This window comes from Anolis carolinensis, chromosome 6 (genome assembly GCF_035594765.1).
Source record: "Anolis carolinensis isolate JA03-04 chromosome 6, rAnoCar3.1.pri, whole genome shotgun sequence".
Classification (NCBI taxonomy): Eukaryota; Metazoa; Chordata; class Lepidosauria; order Squamata; family Dactyloidae; genus Anolis; species Anolis carolinensis.
Window position 1 is genome coordinate 22,687,151 of NC_085846.1, and position 27,771 is coordinate 22,714,921.

General features: G+C 41.6%; 2 protein-coding genes across 7 annotated transcripts in view; one reads left to right on the forward strand and one right to left on the reverse strand.

The window, feature by feature from the left end:
- The first annotated feature begins 8,466 nt into the window (after positions 1 to 8,466).
- Positions 8,467 to 17,364, forward strand: hrc (histidine rich calcium binding protein). The gene is made up of 6 exons (XM_008113585.3): positions 8,467 to 9,709; positions 10,301 to 10,407; positions 13,341 to 13,409; positions 13,539 to 13,590; positions 15,897 to 15,933; positions 17,234 to 17,364. Exons 1-6 carry the CDS (start codon positions 8,641 to 8,643, stop codon positions 17,268 to 17,270), a joined length of 1,371 nt encoding a protein of 456 aa, XP_008111792.2. The 5' UTR covers positions 8,467 to 8,640; the 3' UTR covers positions 17,271 to 17,364.
- Positions 17,365 to 25,436: 8,072 nt separating this feature from the next.
- Positions 25,437 to 27,771, reverse strand: part of ppfia3 (PTPRF interacting protein alpha 3) — an 87,369-nt gene continuing 85,034 nt past the window's right edge. For all 6 annotated transcript variants that reach the window (XM_008113587.3, XM_062957024.1, XM_008113588.3 and 3 more), the window contains one exon: positions 25,437 to 27,373. The gene's annotated coding sequence lies outside the window, so the exon portion shown is untranslated. The remainder of the gene's footprint in view (positions 27,374 to 27,771) is intronic.

The following is a 27,771-nucleotide window of genomic DNA, read 5'->3' on the forward strand; positions in this document are numbered from 1 at the left end:
TGCTGAAATAATTATTACTTATTTCTGAAATAATTATTACTTGAAACATTTGCTTGCATTTCACTGGGCAAGGTTTGGATATGTACAGTCCAGATATTTCTTTGAGCACCAGTAGAAACAATCTTGACTTTGTGCCTTGTCTGGCAGGTGTCTGCTTAGCTGGTATTCTGTGATTATTTTCCTAACTGATGAGTTTTCTAGTCCTGTCTCCTTATCTCTTTATGGTTTCTTGTGTGTTTTGATCTGTTTATGGCATATTTGTGTGTGCATGGGTGTGTGAGTCGGGGAGTTATTCCATGTCCAATACATTTAACTGAACTACATGTTGTCTGGGCACAATTTGTCAGCTGCTAGATCTGGTATTTGCATGGGGATTAACTGCTTGGCTCTCTTCTCAGAGCCTCTTGAAAGGCTTGTAGAACAGGGTTTTTCTTCCTTAGCTTTGAAGATCAGAGCTAGTAGTTTAGTCATTTGTGACATTTCTTTTATATTTTTGCCCCTTTAGTCCTATCCCTCTAGCTTTATAACTGTGAATCATTTTTGGCATTCTCATATAAACCTTTACCTTGGTTAGAAATGGATGAACTGGTTTCTGTCCAATACTGGAGATATGTGATACAGGTGACCTCTATACTGGTTTGCTCCACTGCATTGAGTCTAACTGCTGATGGACAGCTTCAAGGTCCTTTTCGGCTCTCTCTTCATGAGATTCTTCAGCCTCAAAACAGATTTGGAGTGACAAATAGAGGATACTTACCACCAAGGTACAAGATACTCAGATAGCCTGTCAACTAGAAAATCAACTCCTGTAAAATGGAATGTGTGATAAATTTTGAGCAAACATTTCCATGTGGACAGAAATATCCCAAAAGTGAGGACTCATTTACCAGTGAAAGGAAAATCACTTTCTGCTCTTGAGAGCTACATTTTGCTTTCCATTGCTAGAAACTTTGGGATTCTAAGACTTTTGTGTTTTACAAAAGGAATTCTAAACATGCAGTGACTGTAATGGACATCTTTTTTGGCCAAATGACAAAGAGTGTACACTTTTTGCTGCTGCACATTACATTTGCCAGCGAATGCACTTGTTTTGCTTACAGAGTTTCGAAAATAGAAGCGCATATTAGATTCAATGGCACATGCGACTCGGGTGGTTATTTGTGTAATGTAGGCAAGTGTTATAAAAATATTCTCTATCTGAAATCTGAAATGGGACAGATCCATTCTACTTGTTTCTAGAGCTAGATGAGTAGATTCAGCTTTAGATTTATTTGAACAGCTAATAGAGCTCCTCTCTGAATTTGAGCATCTAACACTTTTGCATTGAAAAAAGGCATTTCTTTCCGCAGTAGTTAGTATCCTTCTTATTATCTCTAATTCATTACACCCACATCTTTACAAAAATTGTAAGTCATTTAATGAACTGTCTCTTGGGTTCCAATGCTTTGAAACATAGCCAAGATTCCTTTTTCAAAAACAGAATTGGTCAGCATCTGGTCTGGAAGCTTCAGGAAGGTTTTTTTTGGCAGAATAGTGTTAAATGCATTCAGAAGTCACACTGAACACGTGTAGAATTCCTTTTGTAAAACACAAAAGTCTTAGAATCCCAAAGTTTCTAGCAATGGAAAGCAAAAACCTTGAGATGCATCTACATTGTAGAATGAATCCACTTTAATTGCATTGCGCTGTAGTTTGACAAGGTCTTGAACCTTCTCTGCCAAAGAAGGCTGATGCCCCACCAAACTACAAGTCCCAGCATTACATAGCATTGAGCCTTAAACCATGAAATGAAAGATGAGATCTCTCAAAGAGGAGCTCCAGATGCTCCTGAAGCAGCTTCCAGTTTGACTTTGGCTCAACACTAACTTGACTGTGTGACATGAATCTAATGTGCACCCTAATTTGGTGAAGTATTTTAGCCCAAAAAGGTGAGCATTAGATTGAGTAAATACAATAGTAGATCAGGCTGGGTTTCGTAAGTGTTTGAAGTCCAAAACCTCTGAGCAGTTAAAGGAGACTAGCATGCGCTATTCATTAAGAATGCATCTGAGGTCAGATTTCAGCTATTTGCTAAGACCATGGGTTGAGGTTGGGTGCCTGGCATACTCCGCTACACCAATAGCCAAATCAATACACATCCCGGATTTGAAGACAACAGGAATAGAGGTTTATTACTTTCAGGCCCGAAAGGATGTCAGATACAGAGTCTGCACTCTCAAAAGATCCACCAGAAAGCATGCAGCAGAGTACAGAACATTTTATTTACTTTGACAGCCATTCAAAATGCTGTCAATTTTCCCCTGATTAGCTAAAAAGCCACCCTGGCTAGGGTCCAGGCATTTGTTTGCTGGGGATTCCTCCTGTTGTCACTAGTGATTGGGGTTTCCTCTGTGGTGAGAAAAATAAACAGCTGTCATTCATGGATTTGAAGTCTGAGTGTATTGGAAGGTCCACCCTGAGAATGATGCATGGATCTTTGGAATGCAGTGGGGCAATATAGAAAGCAGTCTATGATGAAATTAATTGCCCAGCCCCGGTATACACAAAAGGTGAACTTCAGAGAACACAATGAGTTTTATGTAAATAGAAACAGTTCAATAAAAGGTATACTGAGTTAATTTGTACACTGATGTCTGGCAGCTAATATCTCCAGATCCCCTTGGGAATCTGGAAAACTATTTTACATGATGGCATTATCTTCACATGTTGGCATTGTTCTGTTCTGATGGCCCCAGTCTCTCAGTAGGTGGGAAGCCAAAACATATGTAGGTACATCATATTATTTTAATTTCCCAGGAGATATGTACTGGACTGTATGAATGCAGATACGGTTACTCAGCTTCATCACATCCAGTTACATTTATTAATAAATATGTTGAGATCACAAAGCATTATGAAGGGGACTGTTTGAGTTTCATAAGCTATTCTTAAGAATGATAGGTGTGTAGCTTTGAAACTGTGGGCAAACTCCTTTTATTGAAGTGCTTTTATTATAGACATAGGAAAGGTTTCAGCCTAGGGCCAGTGGTTACACGTTTCCTGTCTAGCTCCCCTGAGGCAATCTGTTGATGTAAAATGAGTTAATCTCTTTTGGAATTTGTTGTTTGCCTGCCCCTCCTGGCAGGGTTATTGGAAATAAAACAAGGAGGAGGAATACTACTCTTTTGGAATTGCACAACTCTAAAAAATCTATCTATACACATAATAAAAGTGAAAAACGTGTATATGTGTATGTGAAGGGGGTGTCCACTTACACAGAGAACCTCCCACCTCCACGAACAACTATAATTCCCACTGATCAGGAGACACCAATGGCCCTCCCTCTACTGACATGTAGGTTATAGTGAGCATCTGAACATGCAGCCCAAATCCTGCCAGTGTTCTCCACCAACACCATTCTGCCCCTGACCCAAGTGAAGACTTTCATGCGGGGACAATTTCATCCTAGATGTTCTGTTTTTCCTCTACAATGGACATCCCAGGGTTCCTTAATTTGCATGACACCGCCCACTGCCTGTACTTTAACCCTTTCCTACCCTTTCCTATAGCATACAGCAAACAGAGGAATTGATCAGCAACTGAATAAGAGATTTGGGGAGAATTCACCATGATTTACAAGTTGTACTTGACCTACATCCAGTGAGCACTCTTAAACAACCAACAATGGATCTGGACCAAACTTGCCACAGATAATGGGACTTGCAATACCTTTACTGATACTGTGACCCCCACCAACAAGATACTGGGACCAAACTTGGCCCCATGACCAACTGAACATACTGCAGGGGTTAGTGGGAATGGTCTTTGATTTTGGAGTTATAGTTCACCTACATCCAGAGAAACTATGACCCCCACTGACAATGAACTGGGACCAAACTTGGCCCCATGACCAACTGAACATTCTGTAGGGGTTTGTGGGAATTGACCTTGATTTTGGAAGTTATAGTTCAACTGCATCCAGAAAGCACTGAACCCAGCTGACATCAGATCTGGACTAAACTTAGCACACAGTGCCAGATAATAATATAATAATTTTATTTTTATACCCCGCCCCATCTCCCCGAAGGGACTCAGGGCGGCTTACATGGGGCCAAGCCCAGGCAACAGATAATATAAAAACACAAAAATAAATCAAGTCAATCAACGATAAAACAAGTCATAAAACAAATGAGGTTACATACATTAATAATAAATATACTATGATAAAATCCTGGGTTGGCTCCAAAAAAGAACTGGGCCAAAGAAAGTGCAAGTAGTGTCAGTTACAATCAGGGAGAAGTAGATCTGGACCAAATATGGCCAACTGTTTGGGAGTGATTGACCTTGGATCTGGGAGTTGTTGTTCACCCTTATCTAGAGAACCCTGAACAGAGCCAATGATGAATCGGGACTAAACTTGGTAAACAGACCCAACATGGCCAACTGTGAATACTGGCAGTTTGGGGGTGATTGCCCTGGGAATCTGGGAGTTGTAGTTCACCCTTATCCAGACAGCTCTGAACCCAGCCAACATCCCAAAACAAACAATGCCCAAAGCAAACAATCCAAGCACTGCAGGGTCCCCAAGCTAGTGTAAAATAAAATAAATTTCATATTTGACTTTGGAATTCATGTCAACTTCATTTGGGGGGGGGGGGTCCAATTTTTCGCTAACATGAACAGTGGTCCCCAGATGTTTTTGGCCTACAACTTCCAGAAATCACAGCCAGTTTACCAGCTGTTAGGATTTCTGGAAGGTGAAGGCCAAAAACATCTGGGGACCCCAGGTTAAGAACCACTGCTGTAGAATGAATGCAGTTTGACACCACTTTAATGGTCATGGCTCTATGCTATAGAATACTGGGAGCTGTAGTTTTACAAGGTCTTTAGCCTTCTCTGTCAAAGAGTACTGGTCCTTCACTAAACTGCAATTTCCAATATTCATTTTCATTGAGCCATGGCAGTTAAAGTGGTGTCTAGCTGCATTAATTCTACAGTGTAGGTGCGTCCTAGGTCTTGGCCAGCTGGGGGGAGTGATAATGCTTAGTTTGTTAATTAAATAAATGTCTATGTAGATAAAAATAATATTTCTGCAAAGGAAAATGGCAATGTTGTATCAGAAGGGGCAAACCGTCCTGTGGGTAGGAAGATCAACCCTTTCTACAAGAAAAAAAAAACCCAGCCAACTACAATTTGTCTAAGTTCTTGACCAAAGATAATTAGGAATATTTAGAAATAACATCTTCTTGTTAAATGGAGCTATTTTTAGACAACCAAAAGGGTTTTAATAATCTTTCCGGCAAACTGACCTAAATGTTGCAGCCCCACATTCTAAGCTATTTTATTAGTAAAGAAACGTGTTATTCTAGTTTTCTTTTTCTCCGTGTCCCAACTTCCTCTGTCTGATTACAGATATGGAGTCTTGAAGTACCTTCAAAACCAATGGGAGTATTTTTTGTCAATTAAGTGGTCGTTTTTGAGCCCCTCAATCACTAGGAGATCACGTTAAAAATTAACAGCAACATCTTCTTGAAAAAGACTCACAGTGAAATCTTCTAGAAGTATGTAAATATCAAAAGTCGTTTCTTTATATCGTAAAGGTAGAGGTTTCCCTTGACATTAAGTCTAGTCAGGGGTTGGTGCTCATCTCCATTTCTAAGCCGAAGAGCTGGCGTTGTCCGTAGACATCTCCTAGGTCATGTGGGCAGCATGACTGCATGGAGCACCGTTACCTTCCCACAGAAGTGGTACCTATTGATCTACTCACATTTGCATTTTTTCAAACTGCTAAGTTGGCAGAAGCTGGGGCTAATAGCAGGAGCTCACTCCGCTCCACGGATTCGAACCACCAACCTTTTGGTCAGCAAGTTCAACAGCTCAGTGGTTTAACCCACTGCACCATTGGGGGCTCCGTTTCTTTATATACTGTATATAAATTTACACAGATATATAGTCAATAATGGAAGTGTAACTAAGGACCTCATCATATGTGCCACTGGAATCGCTACAGATTGTAGCAAATCCGGCGGTGCCCAAGGGTGTGTTGGAGAACCCGTTGTCCCACACCCCGCATCTCTCAACTTACCCCAGACTTCATCCCACGAGGGGAAACATCCACTGCCCAGCTTCCCCCTGTTAATCCCAATGCAAATCGGGAGTGTCTCGTGTTGCCGCAGTGGCAGCACACGCCGGTTCCTTTTCAGTTTTGAAATGGAGCCCCATGGAAGTAGACGTACATTGTGGGATGGGAGTCGGACGGCTCTGTTGCAAAACTGAAGAGGAATTGATATATGCCGCCGATTTTTACCCTGTCTGATGTGGTCGCAGGTTACATCCTGTTATCGTTGTTTTGCAAAGTTCTGTGTTCTGTTACTGCAACTGATGGGTTCAACTATTTCCCTGCTTGGGAATCAAGTTCAATAGTGTGTACTTTCAAAAAGGTGTAAAACCTTTTTAAAAGAACACACCATTGAGCTTGATTCTGCTGCCTTTCCCTGGCTCCTTTCTGAGAAACATCTTCCTACCCACTCAAAAAATTAAACTAGATCCAAGGATTTCTGCTCAGGATTTATTCTGGGTGAAATTGAAACATCATCCTTGATGATGTGGGTGTTTGAGGACCTGCCTTCTGCCATTATATTTTATAACAAGTATGATAAAGTTTCTCTGTCATATGCTTTCCCATTCCATCTCTTTTGAACATCATGTCTGATGAAGGTGTGACATTTTATGCTTATATATATGTACAGTAGAGTCTCACTTATCCAACATTCTGGATTATCCAACGCATTTTTGTAGTCAATGTTTTCAATATATCGTGATATTTTGGTGCTAAATTCATAAATAAAGTAATTACTACATAGCATTACTGCGTATTGAACTACTTTTTCTGCCAAATCTGTTGTCTAACATGATGTTTTGGTGCTTCATTTGTAAAATCATAACCTAATTTGATGTTTAATAGGCTTTTCCTTAATGCCTCCTTATTATCCAACATATTCGCTTATCCAACATTCTGCCGGCCCGTTTATGTTGGATAAGTGAGACTCTACTCTGTGTGTGTGTGTGTGTGTGTGTGTGTGTGTGTGTGTGTATATATATATATATCTTCTTGTGGTTCACCGCATAATGATGTCTACACTATGGAACCTGGTTTTTAATGAATTATTTTTAATAGATTAAGTTATTGATTTTACTGTTTCCTTATTACACTTTTCAAAATTAGTGTTTTTCACAGTGCTTCAGTGCACAACATTAGCAAATCAGCCCAGGTGAGGAAGTTTGGGACTTGTAGTGCAAGAAACTAAAATGTCCAAGCTCTAGCTCTGCACTGCTATGTAGAAGAAAACAGGACGTTAGCAGGAAACATTTAGGCTTCTACTGCATTAGTATTTATAGATCTCGATCAACTCCATGGATTCGGTTTCAGCTACTGGGATCCATCAGCACATTCCTGACACTGTTTTAAATTGTGCTCTCTACAGCTTACACACTTTCTTTTTTGAAATACTCTGGTGCATCACCCTAGCTTTTAAGTGCTCGTTTCTCTGAAAACCTTTGTGATTCTTTTCTATACCATTGTATTATCAGACCTATCTTAACTTTGAGGAGCTCAAAGAAGTGTAATTGTGCTCCTGTTTCCCATTTTATTTTCACAACAGCCCTTTGAGGTAGATCATGCTGAGCAAGACACTTGCTCAATATCTTCGCATGGCACAGTTCTGACCGGAATCCAAATATTGCTATACCATCCTAGCTCTCCCAATCCTTTTCTTATACTTCTTATTATTTTATCCATGAATCCACAGAGGTTATATTTTTCATCAAGGGCACATTCACTTCTTCATTTTCGCCAAATGTTTTGCGTTTCTTGTGAAACATAAAAATAGACCTTGGTAAGATAACTATCATTATTTATTTCAGTGCATGCATGGCTTGCTAGTATTTAGAGTGAGCAAAGAAACAGAACAAAGCAGTTACAACTAACAGATGATCATTTTGTTTTTAGTTTAATAGGCAATTTGTGTCATTTTACCCCTCTTTCTACTAAACCTGTTTGCTGCATGACTTAACAGTATAGCACACGTGAATTCTACAGTCACTGCATATTACTCTGATCAAGAAGCACAGGCTACTTTCTCTAACCTCCAAATACTAAATAAACTTGGATCCCGAGCTTCTACTTTCGCAAACAAGCTAAACCAGACAGCCTCCTAGAGAACCTAGGGGTCCTGACTCAGGTTTCTCCCTCCTCTGAAGCCCTGCTGACATCCCCAATGCTGAGAGTGAGTGAAGTGCAGTTGCTCCTAAGAGCTAATAATAGCGTGGCAGTGTGGCAAACAGCTTAGCTCCTTCTCTCTGCTTCCCCACCCCCTCCATCCCGGTCACCTCATATAAGGGCATGGTAGGGCCCATGGCTTGGTTTTCTCATCTGTCTTGGAGGCTGGGTCAGACAGTCATTGGCTGTGGTCTGAAAAGATAATCTAACCCAGCTGTAGCCGTCGCTCACAGAAAACCCAAGCTGGGAACTGTGTGTCTCTATCCCCTTAGTTCTCCTTGTCTGCCTTTCATAGTCTCCTCTATTGAGACTTCCTCCTTTTGTGCATTTCCAAGTTGCCTCTATTGGGACCTCTACCAAACATCTGGGTGGAAGCTGCACATATGGCTTCCCGGAAGGTCTGGATGCTGGCCCTTCTTTTGGCCCTCCTCTGTTCGTTCCAGCTCCCTAAAGTAGAGGGACAGGAACACGAACATCACCATCATGACCATGGCAAAGCAGAGCACCAAAGCCATGAGGATGAACACCATCTTCACAAGGAACATGACTACCATGGGCATCACAATCAGTACAGTAATGATGATGATGATGACGACGACGACGACGACGACGATGACGATCACCATCATGAAGCCGGGCATCACCAAGAAAGCCATCATTCCCACAAAGATCATCATGGTGATGACAGCGATGACACTGGCCACAGTGCACATCATCATCATCATCATGAACATCACAGCAGCCATCACCATCATGATGATGGGGACGATGATGATGATGATGATGATGAAGATGAACATCACCACCATCATCATGAGCATCACGGTGAACATCATCATCAGCACCATGATGATGATGACGATGACGATGATGACGACGATGATGACAATGAAGATGAACATCATCACCACCATCATGAACATCACGGCAAGCACCACCACCATCATGATGATGATGACGACGACGATGAGAATGATGATGATGATGACGACGACGAGGATGACCACCATCACCATAAGCATCATGGCAATCATCACCAACACCATCATCATGGTGATCACCACCATGAAAATGATGACGATGATGATGATGACGATGACAGTGATGACAAAGAGCATAGCCGGCATCACCATCATCACCATGACGATGACAATGATGACGATGATGATGATGATGATGACGATGATGACGAACCTCATGGCCATCATCACCATGGTGGCCATCATCACCACAATAAAGAAGAGGATGATGACGATGACGACGATGATGATGACAATGATGATGATGATGACGACGATGACAAAGAACACCACCATCACCACCACCACCACCATCACCCTGGTGATAATGAAGAAAAGTCTGATGAAGATGCTTCTAAGAAAGAAGATAAGCATAAAGGTCACAAAGAAAAGCATCACAAACATGAAAAGGCCAAGAAACATCATGAAGAAGGTGAGAAAAATTAAGTGGTTGGGATGGGGGATGTGATGGCTCCATATTTGTTTTTGTTAGTAGGACTTATGAGCCAAGTCAAGCCAGAAACCAAACTATCCATTCCACCTTCCAGTGCTCTTTCCAATTGGATGTTTCCGGAGGGAGGGGCATAAACTATGATTTCCAGTGGCTTCAGTTCCACACAATTAAAGAATCCTGGCTCTAAAATGCAGTTGCTAATGTCCTTCAGGCCCATATATCTGGGACCAATATTATTCATGATTTCATTTATTCGGGTCCAACAACAATATCCACTTTATGCATTTTCTACATTTTCCATTGTGACTCTAGAGGATATTCTTGGGTCGAAATGCTTCATTTCAATAAGGTTCACCATTATCCATGGTTTCATGGATCCTGAGAATGTATCCTCCATGGATACAAGCATCGAGACTGTACTTTTCCTTACTGTTTTCAGAAAACTCAGGAATCCCAGTACCTTCCTTTCAAGCACCAACCCTACTAGGAACCCAGTGGCCCTCTTGATCTCCTTTCTTTTCCACCAAGATATAACTGGATCACTGTGTCTGTTTTTATCTTCCATTGAAGATGATGATGACGATGATGACGATGATGATGACGATGACGACGATGACGATGATGACGATGAGGAATATGAGGCAGGGTCTGTTTGCCACTACTGTACCTTTTGCAAGGTAATGTGCAAATGCATGCATACCTGCTCAGTACTGGGTCTCTTCCTGCATGTTTCACAACAGGTTTGCCAAATCTCAAGAATATAATGATCTGCACCATTATTTATTCCTGCTGCCCTCTCCAGAACAATGCAGAGTTTTCTTCTTCTCATCACTTTTGATGACAGAAACTACTAGCCTCTTTTTATATGGATTCTGAAGCATAAAGTGTGAGCCTCTCCACCTGCCTCTCATTCTGTCTTCATTTGTGATTATGTCCTTGATGATTATGTCCTGCTATTCTTGGGGCTCTCTAACTTCAAGTCTCCCCTGTGTTCCTCTTCACCATTATATTAATTTCCTTTCCATCCCAGTTTATATAATCTATCATGGTCAAAATATCTATGGGAGTTATCTATGATCAAATATCCCAATGTTTCGATGTTTATATAAAAACAGCATAGATAGAAATACATTGGGTTGGATCAATTGTGCTTACTGAGTAGAGCTTGGAAAAGTTTCTTTTTCAGATTATAACTTTTACAATCCCTCAACCACTATGGCTAATGGTCATTTAGTTGAAGGATTCTGGGATATCTAATCCAAACAAATGATTATGATGAGATTACACTTTCTCACTGGGTAAAACATGCAAGCAGCAGTCTCATTCGGATGCCATGGTGTTGTTCTTAAATGAATGCAAAAACATTGTGAGATTTGCTCTTTGTTCCATTACTGGAGTTCCACAGCAGAAACATCCCTTTCCCACATGCTCAAAAACATGCCCAGATTAATGGGACACAGAGAACATACCCTCCAGCTGTCCCAGTTTACCAGGGACTGTCCAAATATTCCTCTGCCATCCCACATTTTCAACTGCTTTTAAGGAGCCCCCAGTGGTGCAGTGGATTAAACCCTTCTGCTGGCAGGACCGATGACTTGAAGGTTGGAGGTCTTGAAGGTTGGGTTGCTGACCTCAAGGTTGGCAGTTTGAATCCAACCCGGGGAGAGCGCGGATGAGCTCCTTCTATCAGCTCCAGCCCCATGCGGGACAAGGATGGTAAAACATCAAAACATCCGGGCATCTCCTAGGCAACATCCTTGCAGACGGCCAATTTTCTCACACCAAAAGCGACTTGCAGTTTCTCAAGTCGCTCCTGACACGAAACAACCCCTGCTTTTAAAATGTCCTCATTTCGTTTCCTTATCCCACCTTCCTTTTTGTCCTTTATTTACTTAAGTAACTGCAAACTGGGTTATGACCGCGAAACAGCTTGTATTCCTTCTCAATGTGAGGAAGGAAGTAGTAGGGTTTATCCTTTCCCTTTGGGCCCGGGGCAAAAAGAAATAGTTGCAGCTGCTCAGGCTTATCTGTCCATCCTTTTTACTAATGCTTGCCATCTTGACCACACACCATGTTGCATCTGGAAGACAAGGCTGGTGGTGAAGTGGTAGGTAAACCATGCTGCACCCTTTTCTGCAGTAAAAGTTGCCACATTATAGGGTAGAGATTCCTCTTGAACCTGTTACGTTAATGGCTGAAAGAGGAGTTTGCAACCTCCTGGATGCCCATAATTATCATGTAATTATATAGTCCAGTTATTTGGTAGCAGTGGTTTTCACTTTTTCTGGGTGGAGTTTGAAGGAGTAATCTCCAATCTTGGGTCCTCAGATGTTGTTGAATTTTAAGTTTCACAAACTTCAGCAAGTCCATATAATCGTGGACTGGGATTTGTAGTCCAACCCATCTGGGGACCTACAACATCTTGGAAGAAAGTTCTTGTTGGAGAAAGACATTAAAATTCTTGCCTATCTTTTCTGACAGTTGTGATGTTTAATCCTGCCATGACATCCTCCTCCCCAAGAAAATTCCAGTTTCTGGGAGTCTTCCACATCACAGCACAGAAGAGCAACTTATACATGATTATAGTTCCCCCCCCCCTTAATTCCCCAGTAATGGCAAGTCTGCCTAAGACTACTGTCCATGGCCTGCCAATAATGTTTGAAGATCTACAGCCATGTTTTAAAAAATTCTGCAGCCAGTATAGAAAAAGCAGAACAAATGAAAGGCAATGGAAATGGGCAGGAGAATAATAGCCACTTTGCTTTTCAATTTATGATCTGGCAATACTGAATTTTGAAAGGGGCGGGGAGAATTTCTAGGTTACAGCCTGACAACCATAGAACAGAATGAGTTGCACTACAAATTTTCAGGGGAATATTGAATAGTTTCTGAATATTTATAAGATGGTGGAGAAAAGAATAGTTCCAGTGTTGTGTGTCCAGGGCCCACATTGTATCTTAGAAAGTCCATAATTCAATAGCAAGCATATGCTTTGGATGAGGATGGTCTAAAATTTCAATCCTTTGCATCACCATTGGGCAGTGATGGCTTTCTGTAAGAAATACCAGTTAGTGTAGACTAAGCCCTACCCAACCTGGTATCTTCCAAATGTTATGGACCATAACTTCATGATGAATGATTTTGCTGCCTGGAATTGATGAGTTCTAGTCCAATACATCTGGAGACACCAGGTTGAAGAAGACTGGGTTGAGCTGCATGAATCAATGACCAGACTCAATATAAGAATTAAGAAGGCTTCGGGTGTTCCTATAATTCAATATGATTTTGTTGTGGCATACATTTGGATGAAAAAAAAATCTCTATTCCCTACTAATGCCTAAATACCCTAAGGCACCATATCCTGTCTGATCTATAAGAGTGGGTAGACTCAGTTATGGTTAGTACTTGAATGGGAGAACGCCAATGAATATCGAGTGCTGTAGGGTTTATTTCAGAGGAAGGAACTGGCAAACACCTCTATGTATTCTTTGCCTAATAAAATGCTATGAAATTCATGGGGTTGTCAAGAGCAGCATGAAGGCACATAAAGACATGCACATTCGTCACTGCTAGGATATTGTCATTTCCCTGTTTCTCCTTTTCTTTCCAGCATTGTGATGAGTGTGACAAATGTCCCTGTAAAGAAGGAGATACCAGTGAACACTGTGCAAGCTGTCAGGTTGGTCTTGCAAGTTTCCTTCCTTTCCCCTACAAAAACTTGATTGTCTGGTTTTTTTTAAATCTTATTAACCAGAGCAATGTCTTGACATTTACTTTAAACCCCATCGCTTTGTTTCTCTTCTTGCAGTACTGTCATTTCTGTTACATTTGCCCTGTTTGTGAGACAGCCTGTACACCAGGTGAGTAGATTAACCCCTTTGTGGCTTGAGGCAGATGGCTTTCAGATATTCATGGGACTAGTGTCCCAATATCCCATGCATTTAGCTATTTTGACAATGGGAGCTGCAGTCCAACATAATTTCCAGTGTCACAGTTGCCCATCCTTGGTTTAGGGGACTGAGTTTCAGACCAGGATTAATTGGCTAAGCCTTAGCTGCTAGGGGCAGTAGTTCCCAGGCTGTGGTCCTTGGATCACCAGTGGTCCCCAGAACTAAAATATGGTCTCACCATTACTACACTGTTGCAAAGAGAGCAACTGGCCTCACAAAACTCTCTTATAATGCTAAGGCAACAGGGATGTCAGTAGGGGAGAGGCTGATTACCCATGAAAGTTGTGACAACAAGCCTCCTGACTGCTGCTTCTCCTCCTGCTCCCTCCTTTTGAACGGAGCCATTCCATATGGCACCTGGAAGGAGGGGGGCTTTGGTGACTTTGTTTTTATGCCTGTTCCTGGGGTTATTTAGAGTGCTGATTCAGAAAATTGCTTTGGATAGACCACATCAGCTCTAGATTATGAAATATGGTTTTCTATGGGCAAGCAGATGGCGACTACTGTATGGTATATGTTCTGTATCAGAAACTAGAGCTTTGTGGTCTATCTAATGCAATTTCTGAATCGGCATCTCAAATAACCAAACCGAATCTAAAGTTGACCAAAAACTGATTCATAACCCTTTTAGTACTAATATTGGAAAGTGATCCCTGGTCAAGTGGTCGCTAGTCAAAAAAAAGGTTGGGAAACACTGTGCTAGGAGAAGGGAATCTGAATTCACAAATGCAAAAATAGTTTCCATTCAATTAGGTCCAGCAGAGGGAAGAAGAGAGAAAAAGGTAGGATTTTGGTGTTCCCTGTAGATTCAGGCAAAACCAAACTGCTACAACCTCTTTTGCCATCCTGATCACACTCTGGTGTTACTTGGAGACATGTCCTAGTTTTAATCAGAAATGCTGGAAAATGCGTCTTAATCGCCTGAAGAGGATTGTGGAAAGATAGGAGAAAAATCCCAAAGAAAGCAATTCTGTATTTATCAAAAGAAGGAGATATCTTCAGTGCTTGGTATTTTCAGTTCTTGGTACCACAGTTTAAGACAGATAATGATGAGCTGCAGTGTATCCAGAAAAAGATATGCAAAAAGTAGAAAGGAACCTTTTTCCATGCTTGGTGGACTTGTAGGATGGTCAAAAAAATTCAGAAAAGATGACTAAAGAAACTAATAGAATTATTACTAAAAAGGTTAAGAAAAAAACCAGAAATGTGTCTATTGGGTTTGTTTCATGAGAGAATTGGTAAGGAAGATGCAGAAATTTGCCAATATAGTTCTGTGGCAGAGAGAATTACAATAGCAAAATCTTGGAAGGGGAAAAAAGAACAACTCATTAAAGACTAGAGTAGAAAACTAGTAGAGTATATATATAAGGTTTTGTTAGAAAATGGAGACTTGCATTCGGGTACTTTAAAAAGAAGACAAAAATAGACTTTGAAATAGCCCCTGGGAAATCTATTAGTGCAATGATAAGGATAGGCTTTTATTGGATACTAATTCTATACTGAGTGGTTTCGGAAGTCATGGCTGGTGGTGGCTAATGGGTGGGGAAGGGGGGGGAAGGGGAGAAATGAATGTATGTATATGCATGTGTGTATGCTATTTTCATAAAACACAATAAAATTATATCACAAAAAAGGAATGACTTAGGGAATTGTATATGTTTAGCTTAAAAAACATAGAGGCATTACATAATAGCGGTCTTTAAATATCTGAAGAGATGTCATGTAGAAGATAGAGTGAGCTTGTTTTCTGCTGCTTCACGAAGTTGAACATGAACCAGTGGATTAAAAATACAGGAAAATATTTTTTTCTAAACTTAGAATGAATATTTTGTTGTAGGAGCTGTTTGACAGTGAAATAGATCGCCTTGATGTGAATGAGACAGAGTCTACAGAGTCCCAGTCTTTGGAGATTTTTAAACAAAGGCGGGTGGGCATATTTGAGAGTGCTGTACTTGTGTATATCTGTATGGCAGGGGTTTGGACAAGATGTCCTTTATGCCTTTTTCCAGTTTGAAAAATCTGTGATTCTGTGACTTCATTCTCTAAATTCCCCCATCAGCCTTTCCCAACCTGTAGAGGGGATTGAATTAGCAAAGTCAGATCAAAGGAGTGTCAGAAACTTTGTTTTAGTGAGAAAACTTCAGTGCAGAACAAGCAGAGAGCAAATTCCTTAGAAATAATAAGCATCTGAATTGTTCTATTTATTTACTCTACAGGGAGCATCGTAGATGAATTATCAGGAGCCTTATTTCAGTAAGTACTGCTTCCCTTCTTCCCATGTCTAATCCCAGGGAGAGGCAGAGCTTGGACTCCAAATTCTACTTCTTCCTAGTCCTGTATTCTGGAGAGAAGACAATCTGGCTCCACCAGAGATCCAGAAATAATATGTATTTTGGACTTGAGCCTCCAGTTTTGACATTATTTTATCCAGAAACACTTTAGGTAAAGTTGGATAAAAATATCACTACCCAGTCCTGAGTTTTCTCAGTCTGCAAATGAAAATATTATGAATATTTCTCATATTCCACCATTGGAAAAACCTACCCTTCAACTCAACCAATTGTCAGAGATGGTCTCAATTAATCGTCTATCATTTCAGTCATTTAAAAAATATCCCAGCTTCTCTCGCATCTTACTTAATTTGCTACTTAATTAACTCATCAATTGGGAGAGGAAAGAGAAGGCTAGATACCGGCCCTTCTCGGTAGAGTCAGGGAAAACCAAGTTGCATTATTTTCTAGCTTGTGTTACTTACTTTACTTAGGTAATCCCTTGTTGTCCAAGTATGATGGCCTTCCAAGTACAGTGTCATGGCGGTGGATGCATAGGTGACTGTGGAGCCCTATTCTTGACCCCCATGCTCTTCCGCAGTGAGGACATCGGTTTTCCACAGCACTGCTTGCATCTTGAGGATATCTTCAAATTCCACAACACTGTTGGTCACAGCTGACCTCCAGTTAGAGCGCTCAAAGGCCAGGGCTTCCCAGTTCTTGATGGCATCACCTGTGTATTCTCCCTTATTAATACCTTTTGCCATCTGTTCACATTTTGATGTTGCTTGGCCACATACGTATTCCGGGATAAGTTGGAGATATGTAAAATAGGAATGGAAAGAATATTCAAAAATATTTTTATATGGTCAAAAATGTGTTTTTGCTGTATAGAAACTGATGGGAAAAACTCCTGGACTGAGTAGAATTTTCACAGTTTGGGTCTTATTCTGTGCAAAATTTGCATAAATTGTTTTGCGCCAAAAACAGCATTTTCTATCCAGGATTAATATGTATGTTGAAATACTATTTTCAATGCAAAAAATGCTGCTTTCTGCACAAAAACAACCTCATGCAAATTTAATGTAGATGAATGGTTAATCGTCTTCAACAACTGCATGGTTTTCAAAGCCTTTCTCACAACAGGACAAGCATTCCTGAAAGCTCTAATTGTTGCCTTTGAGAAGAAACCCAGTGAAGAATAACATCTGTAATGTAAAAATAATAATTCAATGTGAAACGAACAACTTCAGGCCATTAACGTTCTTCTCTTTCTCTTTCAGGACAATTGCCACCATTTTCGAGCAGCAACAGCACTGAAGCGCCCCCTGCTGGAGAGGACAAAACTGGAGAGGAAAGAGACAGTAACCCTTGACCTTTAGGGTCAAAATGCACCAGATGCTTCCACGATTGTTCTTCCCAATAGTTTTAATCCCACCCTTGTACTATCAAGGCTTTTCCTTCTATTATTTCACCCTCAAATGATAAAGGGTTCCTCTACTGAGAGTCTCAACCTGGGGTCCCCAGATATTTTTGGTCTACAACTCCCAGAAATCCCAGCCAAATTACCAGCTGTTAGGATTTCTGGGAGTTGAAGGCCAAAAACATCTGGGGACCCCAGGTTGAGAACCACTGCTATACCATATTCTTGGAAAAGTTACTTTTATGGACAAAAGCTCGTGGAACTCATTAGCTAAGGATGCTCATAGTCCAAAAAAGTATTTTTTTTCCAAGTCTGCCTTTTGTCTTTCACAAGTGGTAAAAGAAGCTGTGATTGTGAGTAGACAGCAAGCAAGGAAAGAATTAAATAACCTAGCTCCTCCACGTAATAACAGTTTCCAGCAGCTTTTCCTATAAAAGAAAACTTGTTGGTAGGAAGAATCACAAAACTAATTATTGTGTAATTTGGTTCTTACAGTTTTGTTGGAAGGCCATTCCATGCAGGCTAGGACCTGCTGGGCCAGGAGGGAAATCCCCAAAGTGAACTAATCCACCTTGGGGCAAGGGTTCCCATAAGGCTTACCTAATACCTCTGTGCTCTATGCTTTCTCAGCCTCTAAATTACTAAAAGTTTAATCCAATTTGTGGATTGCTTCAGAGGGATAGGCTTACTGCTCACACCTATCAGATCCCTAGAGTGTGTTTGCACTGTAGAAATAATGTAGTTTGATACCAATGGCTCCATGCTAAGGATTCTTGGGATTTGCAGTTTGTTATGGTGCAAGCACTCTTTGGGAAAGTGGGCTAAAGAGTATCTAAAACTGCAACTGCCATGATTCCATAGCATTGAGCCATCACAATTAAAGTGGTGTCAAACTACATTAAGTCTACAATGTTCCTGCATCTCTAGAAACTGGTTGCGGTACAATCCCTTTGAAATATTTTAAATGAAAAGCAACACATCATGTTTCATAGATTAAGTATGTGTGAATGCTTTCATCCCATCTCTGGGAGTTATAATCCAACAAATTTTGGTACCGTACGATTTCACTTTTCTTGATGACTTGCTGCTGAATTCTGAAATGACTTCAATTGTGTTTTACACCTTAGGCTAGTTTGATTTCTGGTATTTGATCCATGATCATTTATACGCAGTAGTCTATACTAGATACCTTCTATCATCAAGGGATAAGTATACCTGTCTAAAAAAACTTTTATGTTGCCTTACAATGCTAAAGCTGCTGCAACCCCAACATGATTGAAGTCATTTCCCCCAAAGGAGTCCTGGGGATTGAATCTTTTCTAAACCTGCCAAAGAATCAGATACGATTATATCCTCGTAGAATAATTGACACCATGATCCAGTTTTAATAAGCCATCACAACTGAAACAGCGTCCACTGTCATACTCTCAAGAGATGTTCCCTGTGGTACAAAACTGGTTTTATAATTGTTATGAGAGGAATGAGGAACCTTGGGCATTCCAGATGGGACTATGGCCCCTTCTACACTGCCATATAATCAGTTTGAAACAGCATCATATGTAACGTAGTTTAGACTCATATAATACAGTTCAATGCATTGTATGAGTCTACTATGACCCTATAATGCAGTAATATGAGTTTCATCTTCACTTACCATTGTCATGTAGACTAAAACTGATGCAGTCAAACATTTGGAGTGCCACGAGTTCCTTTTCTACATTCTACAAGTGCCTTTGCTCTGTTTTACATCATACTGCTTCTGAAATTCCTCTGATTAACTGTTAAATATATATTTTTGTCCTCCTATCTAGGGACTGACTGTGGTACCATAAGGAAGTTTCTTCCTGCTTAGAAAGACATCTTACAATATTAAATCTAGCTAAGAACTACTGCCAACACTGTTTTGCAAAGAGAACTCAAATGGAAGTATAATATGGGCCTTTGAGTAGAGCAAAATATAGCAAAGGCCATTTTCCGGCCGTTGAATAATATATAGAGCCGTGGCTTCTCTTCTGAAGCCCAGCTTCTGTTGCTCCTTTGTACCAGAGTCCAGAGGTTGACCCAAACACAAGAAAGAGCAGCCTGTATGGTCAGCAAAGGTGCCCTTTGCACGCTAAAGGCTGGGTCTGTTGGCAAGGGTCACCCCAGAGCTCTAGGACCAGGCAGCTGTGGCTATGGGACAACCAACAAGTCCCATCTGAGTCGTCATTTTGTTATCGAGCAGCAGTGGATAGTGAGATTCAAGCCACTGTGGGTTAAGCCTGGTGAGAAAAAGAAGCCAATATTCCAGAATAGATGGCTATACTTCTGCTAGAGAGCAAAATCCCAACTTGTTATTGTTAGGTGCCTTCAAATAATGTCCAATTTCTAGTGACCCTAAGGTTAGACCAACCTGTGGTCCCCAGGTGTTTTGGCCTACAACACCCAGCAATCCCAGACAGTTTACCAGCTGTTAGGATTTCTGGGAGTTGAAGGCCAAAACATTTGGGGATCCACAGGTTGAGAACTACTGGGATAGACTGTCATAGCTTTTTCGTGGCAAGATGTGTTCAGAAATAGGTTTGCTATTGCCTTCTTCTGAGGTTGAGAGAATGTAACTTGCCCACGGTCACCCAGTGGGTTTCTGTGGCTGAACAGGGATGCAAACCCTAATCTCTATGGTCATAGTCTATGTGGCAAGGAGATCCTGTCGCTTCAAAGTTCAAACCCTGCCTGAACAGTATCTGAAACAAGATGCAAAGCTTTATCTTTTCATTTTTCATGTTTTGAGACTCTCCTGCTTTGGCTCAAGTAAAAGAAAAACCTCCCCTACTCCTTTGTGACGCTGTTTCCCAGCTGCCTTTTTTATTTTTAATTTATAGCCGTTGCTTTGTTCTCGTTTCATGGAGAATAACAATTCACAAAATTCTTCTGACATGACTGGTGTTTTCTCTAAAGCCTTTGTTATGACAAAGGGAGGAATCAGGAAAGCTAGGGGGATATTAACAGAGCTTGAAAACTAGTTGTTAAATATAGAATGTTTGCTCCTAAACTTAATACTTTCAGCCATGATTTTACATTATATTAATAGTTAAATCATAATGATAATTTTGTGTAGGAATCACAGAATTAGTAATCATAGTTTTTCCACTTTTGCAGGGGTCCTGTGCCCCAAACCCAACAAATGTGGAAGGATGACATTAAAACGAATGCACTGTTCACTGGCCAATACACATTTTGGTGCCTCAAATGTAGTCCTATTTCTGGGTATATTTGACCTGCTGATTCCAAAAAATGGCACCAGTTTCCCTTATCAGCTCTAGTTTTTGAGGTACAGATATGCTATATCCCAGTTTTCATCTGCTCGTCTATAAGAAATCATGATAACAATATCATGAATGGATGCGGTCTATTCACTGCAATTTTCTGATCATCGCCTCCAAGCCCAGGAACAGGCCTAAAAATCAAGGCACCAAGAATTATTTTATTGGGCTGAATAGTACATTTCTTTAGGTACTTTATTAAAGATGCACTTCTTTAAAAAACAAAACGTTGAATATATTGGCACAAATGCTAATGCTTTCAAGCTCTGTTATGAGAGTATTTTTCCAGACTTTAGAAACCCACCTTGTTCAAATATTTCTCTTGCACATATTCATCTTCTTTCTTCCTTTCCAAAGACCTGCCCCATTATTTTGTTCCTACCCAATATGTCACAAGAGGTGGTTTCCTTTTAAATTTGATATGGACTGTTCTTTTGGATAGGTCTCTTGCTAGATGTGTGTTCATACTATTTATCTACTCATGGTTAACCAGATGAAGGTTGGTTAGACATGGTCCGAAGTACTACTTTGCCATCTGAGCTGAAGGACAATATGGCCCTCCTCTTGCACCATAGATGAAAGTGAACTTGACCAGCCATTGAAACTTCTTCAGCACTGGCAATAGGACAGCCATCTCCACCATGTGTTGAAGGCTTTCATGTCCGGGATCACAGGATTGTTGTATGTTTTCCAGGCTATATGCTCATGTTCCAGAAGTATTATCTCCTGACGTTTCGCCCACATCTATGGCAGGCATCCTCAGAGGTTGCCTGCCATAGATGTGGGCGAAATGTCAGGAGAGAATACTTCTGGAACATGGCCTTTTAGCCCGGAAAACATACAACAACCCCCATCTCCACCATGTTTGAAGCCCTCAGGCTTGGTCAAGCAATGCGGGTCAAACTATGGCCCACAGCTCACTTTTCTAACACTTTTGTTGCTGCCTGCCTGCATCTGTTGCCTAAGGCTAGCATTTTACTTTCCCTAATTATAGGGCCAGGCATTGTTTTGACAATACGTTGAGTTCTAGAAGACTTGATCATTTACTTCTTGAAGGAAACAGACAAATGGTTCAAATGAAAGAGTAACAATTACTGTCGTTACCTAAACACACCCAGCCAGAAAGGATAGGTTTAATCCAGATTTAATTATACCACCCCAAGCTGGGTTTGCACTGCCATATAATCCAAATTATCAAAGAAGATAGATCTACATTGTCTGTTTTGAGCTGGATTATATGCATCCACACTGCCATATAATCCAGTTCAAATCAGATATTCTGGATTTTATATGGCAGTGTAGGTCCAGCCCCACTGAAACCAATGGGATTTAAGAGAGTCAAAGAAATGGCCCAAAAGACTGAGGTTAAGGATAGTCCTGATGTTGTGAATTCAGCCATGTTGGTTTCAATGTATGGCAATCCTATGAATGAGAGACCTCCAAGACACACTGCTATTAAGGGCACTGCTCAGGTCCTGCACACTCAGGACAATGGCTTCTTTAACTGAGTCAATCTACCTGTAATGCCATCTTCCTCTTTTCCTACTGCCTTCCACTTTACTGAGCATTTATAATCTTTTCCATGGAGTCACACTGTCTCACGATTTGTCCAAAGTACACAGGCCTTATTTTAGTCATTATGGCTTCTAGGGAGTACTTAGATTAAACCACTGAGCTGCTGAATTTGCTGACCAAAACGTCAGAGGTTCAAATCCAGGGAGTGGGGTGAGCTCCTGCTGTTAGCCCCAGCTTCTGCCAACCTAGCAGTTCAAAAACATGCAAATGTGAGTAGATCGATAGGTTCTGCTCCAGTGGGAAGGTAATGGCGCTTCATGCAACCATGCTGGCCACATGAACTTGGAGGCGTCTACGGACAACGCCGGCTCTTCGGCTTAGACATGGAGATGAGCACAAACCCCCAGAGTCGGACAGAACTTGACAATGTCAGGGGGAAACCTTTACCTTTACCTAGGACGTATTTATTTGCCTTTTGGCCATGATATCTGCAGGACTCTGCTCCAGCACATTTCAAATGAGTTGATCTTCCTCCTCTAAACCTTCTTCAATGTCCGGCTTTCAGAAACGTGGACATTGGTAATGCTATGGCATGGATGATCTTGACTTTGGTATTTAATGACATCTAATGGAGCAGCAGCTGAATCTTTCTTAAGCATTTGCAATGGATCAACACCTTTCACTCTGCCTAAGGGCAGCTCATTTAAGGGGCACCAGGCAGATTAGTGGCACGGTTATATACACCTCTGTCCTCAAACAGCTCTGTGACATTCTGTGTCATTCATTATCTGCCACCTGAAGTGACTGCTACATACACTCTGGGTGCATTTACAACAGGCATGGGCAAACTTTCTACCTGTAATTCCTAACAGCCGGTAGGCTGTTAGGAATTGTGGGAGTTGAAGTCCAAAACACCTGGAGGGCCGAAGTTTGTCCATGCCTGATCTAAATTGTAGAATTAATGCTGTTTGATATGACTTTGGCTGCCATGGCACAATACTAGGAAATCATGGGACTTGTGGTTTTACAAGGTATTTAGCTTTCCCTGCAAATATTGCTGGTGCCTTACAAAACTACAGCACCCACAACTCCATAGCACTGAGCCATAGCACTTAAAGAAGTGTCACATTGCATTAGTCTACAATGTAGATGCGCCCCACGGTCTAATGGTAGGGCTGGCTCCGGTGAGTCACAATTAAATTCATTGACATCAACGAGCTTACCCTAAAATTGTGTGTGAATCCAACTTAATGTCTTAAAATCAATAACAACCCCGGCTAGAATTGTTGCGTGAAATATCAACTGCTTGATTCAATTGCTCTGCTTTAGTTGGGATTCACAGTTGGATTTAGGCTAAATTCATTTCCAAACGGAGCATATACCTTTTCTCAAGCAAGGCCCAATATTGGATAACCATATTTTTTTTCCTGGAGGAAAAGCGGGAACATTATTTACACTCCTTAAATGCGATAACATGAATAATACCGTGGTTAGGATCTTTACTGCTGAAGTTAAAGCAGGCGTGAATTACCTTCTGAAAACACAGATCAAACTCTGCTTGATCAATTCAAGCTGGATGTACACTGCCATATAATCCAGTTTCTGAATCCATATTACTTGCTTTGAACTGGATTATATGAGTCTGCACTGCGATGCAATCCACTTCAAAGCAGATAAGGATTCAGAAACTGGATTATATGGCAATGTAGATGGGGCCATGTACATTGCAGAGGAAATTAGTGATAAATTATGTTCCGACTTGAAAGTGGAGTGCAGACCCTTGCTCCTACTGACATAATTTTAATTTTTGAAATAGGGTGAACATAAGTTGTTAATAGGGGGCAAAGGGCGAGTTTGAACCTAGTGTCACGGAATGAGAGGAAGACTTTGCACACTCAGGGGCCATCTACACTGACAATTTAATGCAGTTACAAACTGGTATTGAAGAAAGCAGTTTCATTGTGAAGGTAATTACATAGGAAATCCTGGAACCAGTTTGAGGCCGAGATGGTGATGACAGAAACCAAAAAGTACTGATGTATATTAAGGACTTCTTTTTGTGTGCTTTTGTGGACATCTGTTGTCCGGTCACAGCAATTTGAAGCTAGTATAAACTGCATCAAATGGTCAGTGTAGATTCTGTCCCAGTTGGACTCTAGAATGTAACCTGTTTACATGGCAGATGTTCAGGAAGAGGGACTTTAGCACTACCAAGCTAAAGTTACTGTGCATCTATGTCATCTTTTACTTCTTGTTGTGTAAAGAAGGAACAAAGAAGGCTGGGCTTTAGCACAGCAGGTTAACTACCAGCTGCAATAAATCTTACCAGTCGAAAGGTTGGCAGTTCAAAGCCTGGGTCAGGGTGAGCACCCGACCCTCAGCTCAGCTCACTGCCCTCCTAGCAGATCAAAAACAGCTGTGAGTAGATAAATGGGTAGCGCTTAAACGGGGAGGTGTTTTAATGGCACCATAAAAGAAATACCAGAAAAATGCCAGCGATCAAAAAAGGAGGAAGTCTGTGAACAGGGCTCTTCGACATGGAGGATGGAGAGACAGCACCCCCATGTCAGGTATCAAGCACAACCTCCAGGACGCCAAAGATGGGAAATGCCTATATACCTCTATCTGTTGTCTGTCCTTTCTGTGTATAACGGCATTGAATGTTTACCATATATGTATTCTGTGATCTGCCCTGAGTCCCTTTTGGATGAGAAGGGCAGAATATAAATACTGTAAGTAAATAAAATAATAAATAAAAAATTGATGGAAGAAATTGCGGCACAGCAGAATGGCTGCAAGCGAAACACACTATTTTCTGGCTGCTTTGTGAATCCTATGCAAATATAATCTTGAAATACCCTTAGAAAAAAATGGGAAAGAATAAGTGAAGCAACTACAGTAGGTTGCTTTTTCCAGTGCAAGTCACTTTCTGGAGAGCTTTAAGCAGTGTCCACATTGGCAGAACTGGACCAATGTCATGATTATACTGGTGAAATCGAAAGACCGACACAACATTGGTGATGCGCAAATATGAGTGATGTCTGCAGTACATCCTAGAAGGAGCAGACCTTACTTGGCATTTCAGTTTACTTAAGACCTCAATACCACAATTTTTCAGAAGAAACTGGAATGGTTAGAGAAAGCTAAACAAGGCTTTTGTCTCATAGGGAGAGAACCGTCTGGCTGGATTTCATTTTGTTCCGTACTTGATGGTGAATTAAACAAAAGTCTGCAGATTCTAGAAAATGTTTTCAAACTTTTTTCTTTTTTTCTTTTCTTTTTTATCCCCCAACATTTCCTATCACTCACTCAGCTTTTACCCATCCCCTTTCCCTCACCTTGAGGCAAACGGAAGCTGAGACAACCAGGAGCTTCCCCTTCCGACGGCCTCAGCTTCCTGCTTGCCCCTCACAATCTCCCTGATAGAAAGTATTTTTTTTCATCAAGATTGAATTTTTTTTCCTCCCTCCCTCCCCACTTTCATGCAAAACAACCCCCTTTGGTTTGCCCCTCACCCCCGCACACCCTCCCCAGGAAGAAAAATACATTAAAATAAAATTAAAAAGAAGGCAGAAAGTATAAACATCAAATGAAAATTATGGGCGTGCAGGGGAGAGGGGGGTGGGGGGGAGAAACAGGACACATTATTAAATTAACAGAGAACTTGTAACAGCGGTCGAAAAAGAAATTCAATTTACACGAGATTCCACAGCACAGATATACACAGAAAATACAACTCTTATATTACAGTAGTCTTGGAGGGAGAGGAGGGGTCTGTGTGTGCCATATTGTAAAAGTCTATTGCCCGCTCCAGGTCGAGATCTTCCCCTTCCAGTTTGAGCGTCTCAGACCTGAAATCCCCATCCCCTGCTCCCTGCTTAGTGGGAGAGAAAAAAATAAATAAATTAGAGATTTCACACTCCACCAGGATACGTGTTTGTCCTATCATGGAACAGGATTTGTCTTTGTTCGCTGGAGTAGCTTCACCATCAGGACGCCGAGGTTGGGAGATTCTCCCCCTGGGTCCTCCCCTCTCTCCGGCCACCTTCTCATGTCATCATCCCAAGATCTTCTCCTTGGAGAAAAAAAGGGAGCCTGAAATGGATGGCGGGTGGAGAGAAGATGACGGAGGCGGGCTTTTTTACAAAAAGGATCCCTTATTTGTGCCAAAATGCAGCTGCTTCTGAGTAAAGGCAGCAGCTGCGTAGACAGTACTTCCCAAGTCTCTGGAGTTCAGCTCCAAGGGGAAAGTCACTGCCAGGGCTGGGCATGGCTCTTTATTCAGCATTTCTCTTCTCGTTCCCTATTGTGGGTTGGGAATTTCGGAGGAGAAAGAGGAAAACCTGTCCCTCTCCAAGTGCTTCCCCTCCCTCCCCCATGTATTTTTTTGAGAAGAAGAGGCACTGGAAGGGGGCAGGAAGAGAGAGAGAGAGAAAGAAAGGGAAAGAGAGACGGAGGCAGAGAAAAGTGGGCTTTAAGACCTTAATCCTCTTCTGGAAATTGAAAGGTGAAACAGAGTACACCTTTGTAGCAGCAATGCAAAAAAAAAGAAAGAGAGAAGATGGAGAAGAAGAGCCAACAGAAGACTTGGCACTCATGGGAGGGCAAGAAAGGAAACAGGTTGTCAAGACAGATGAGCCATTTAGTCCGTGGCAACAGGACGGGGAGGAAGGATGCCCACCTCTCACCCAACCCTCAGGCCCATGAAGGATAGAGAGAAGAGGTGGAAAGAACAGGCTGCGGTGGGATGGGGTGAAGGGTAAGGTATGGGGGTGGGTGTATAGCTTCATTCACATTCTTATGCCCCTGCCTGGAACAATGATACATAGACACCAGAATTGAAGGCCCCACTTCCCCAGGAGTCTTGGCAAGGGCGCCTTCCTCCTTAGCTTGAGTCTCTTGAGTTCCCCAGTGACCCCAAGCCACCACCGCTAGGAGGAGGAGGAGGAGGGTTGGGAGGAGCTCTTTCTTCTCTCTCTCTTTCTCTCTCTCTCTCTTTAGCATCCCCATGGACTCCTTATTCCTTCTCCGCAGCAGCAGCAGCAGTGATGGCAGCGGCAGCGGCAGCTCCTCTCCACAGCCCAGATTGGAGCACATGATGAGGAAAGAGAGGCAGCAGCAGCAGCAGCTGTGGGGAGCCCTCCTGTCCAAGGCAGGGTGGCCCGGCTTACTCAGGACAGCGCCTGTAGACAGAAAGGGAGAATTTATTTATTTATTTATTTGTTGCATTTATATACCACTTTTCTCACCCCTGGGGAGGCGGGGATCAAAGCAGTTCACAGCATAAACAACGGCAATATTAAATGTCTCACATATGTAAACATCAAATATCAAATCAACAACATATAACAATAAAACAGGCACGGGCAAACTAAGGCCTGGAGGCAAGATGTGACCCCCTGGGTGCTTACCTCAGGCCCTCCTCATTTCCCCTGTCCTATTGGCATAAAGTTGTGGCGGCCCACCACATCCTTATGCAGAAAGGATGTGGGAGGAAGGCACGCAGCAGCTGAGAGCTCTCTGAGGTGCTCTCAGCACTGCGTATCTCTCCCTCCTCCTGGCATAAGGACAGTGTGAGCAG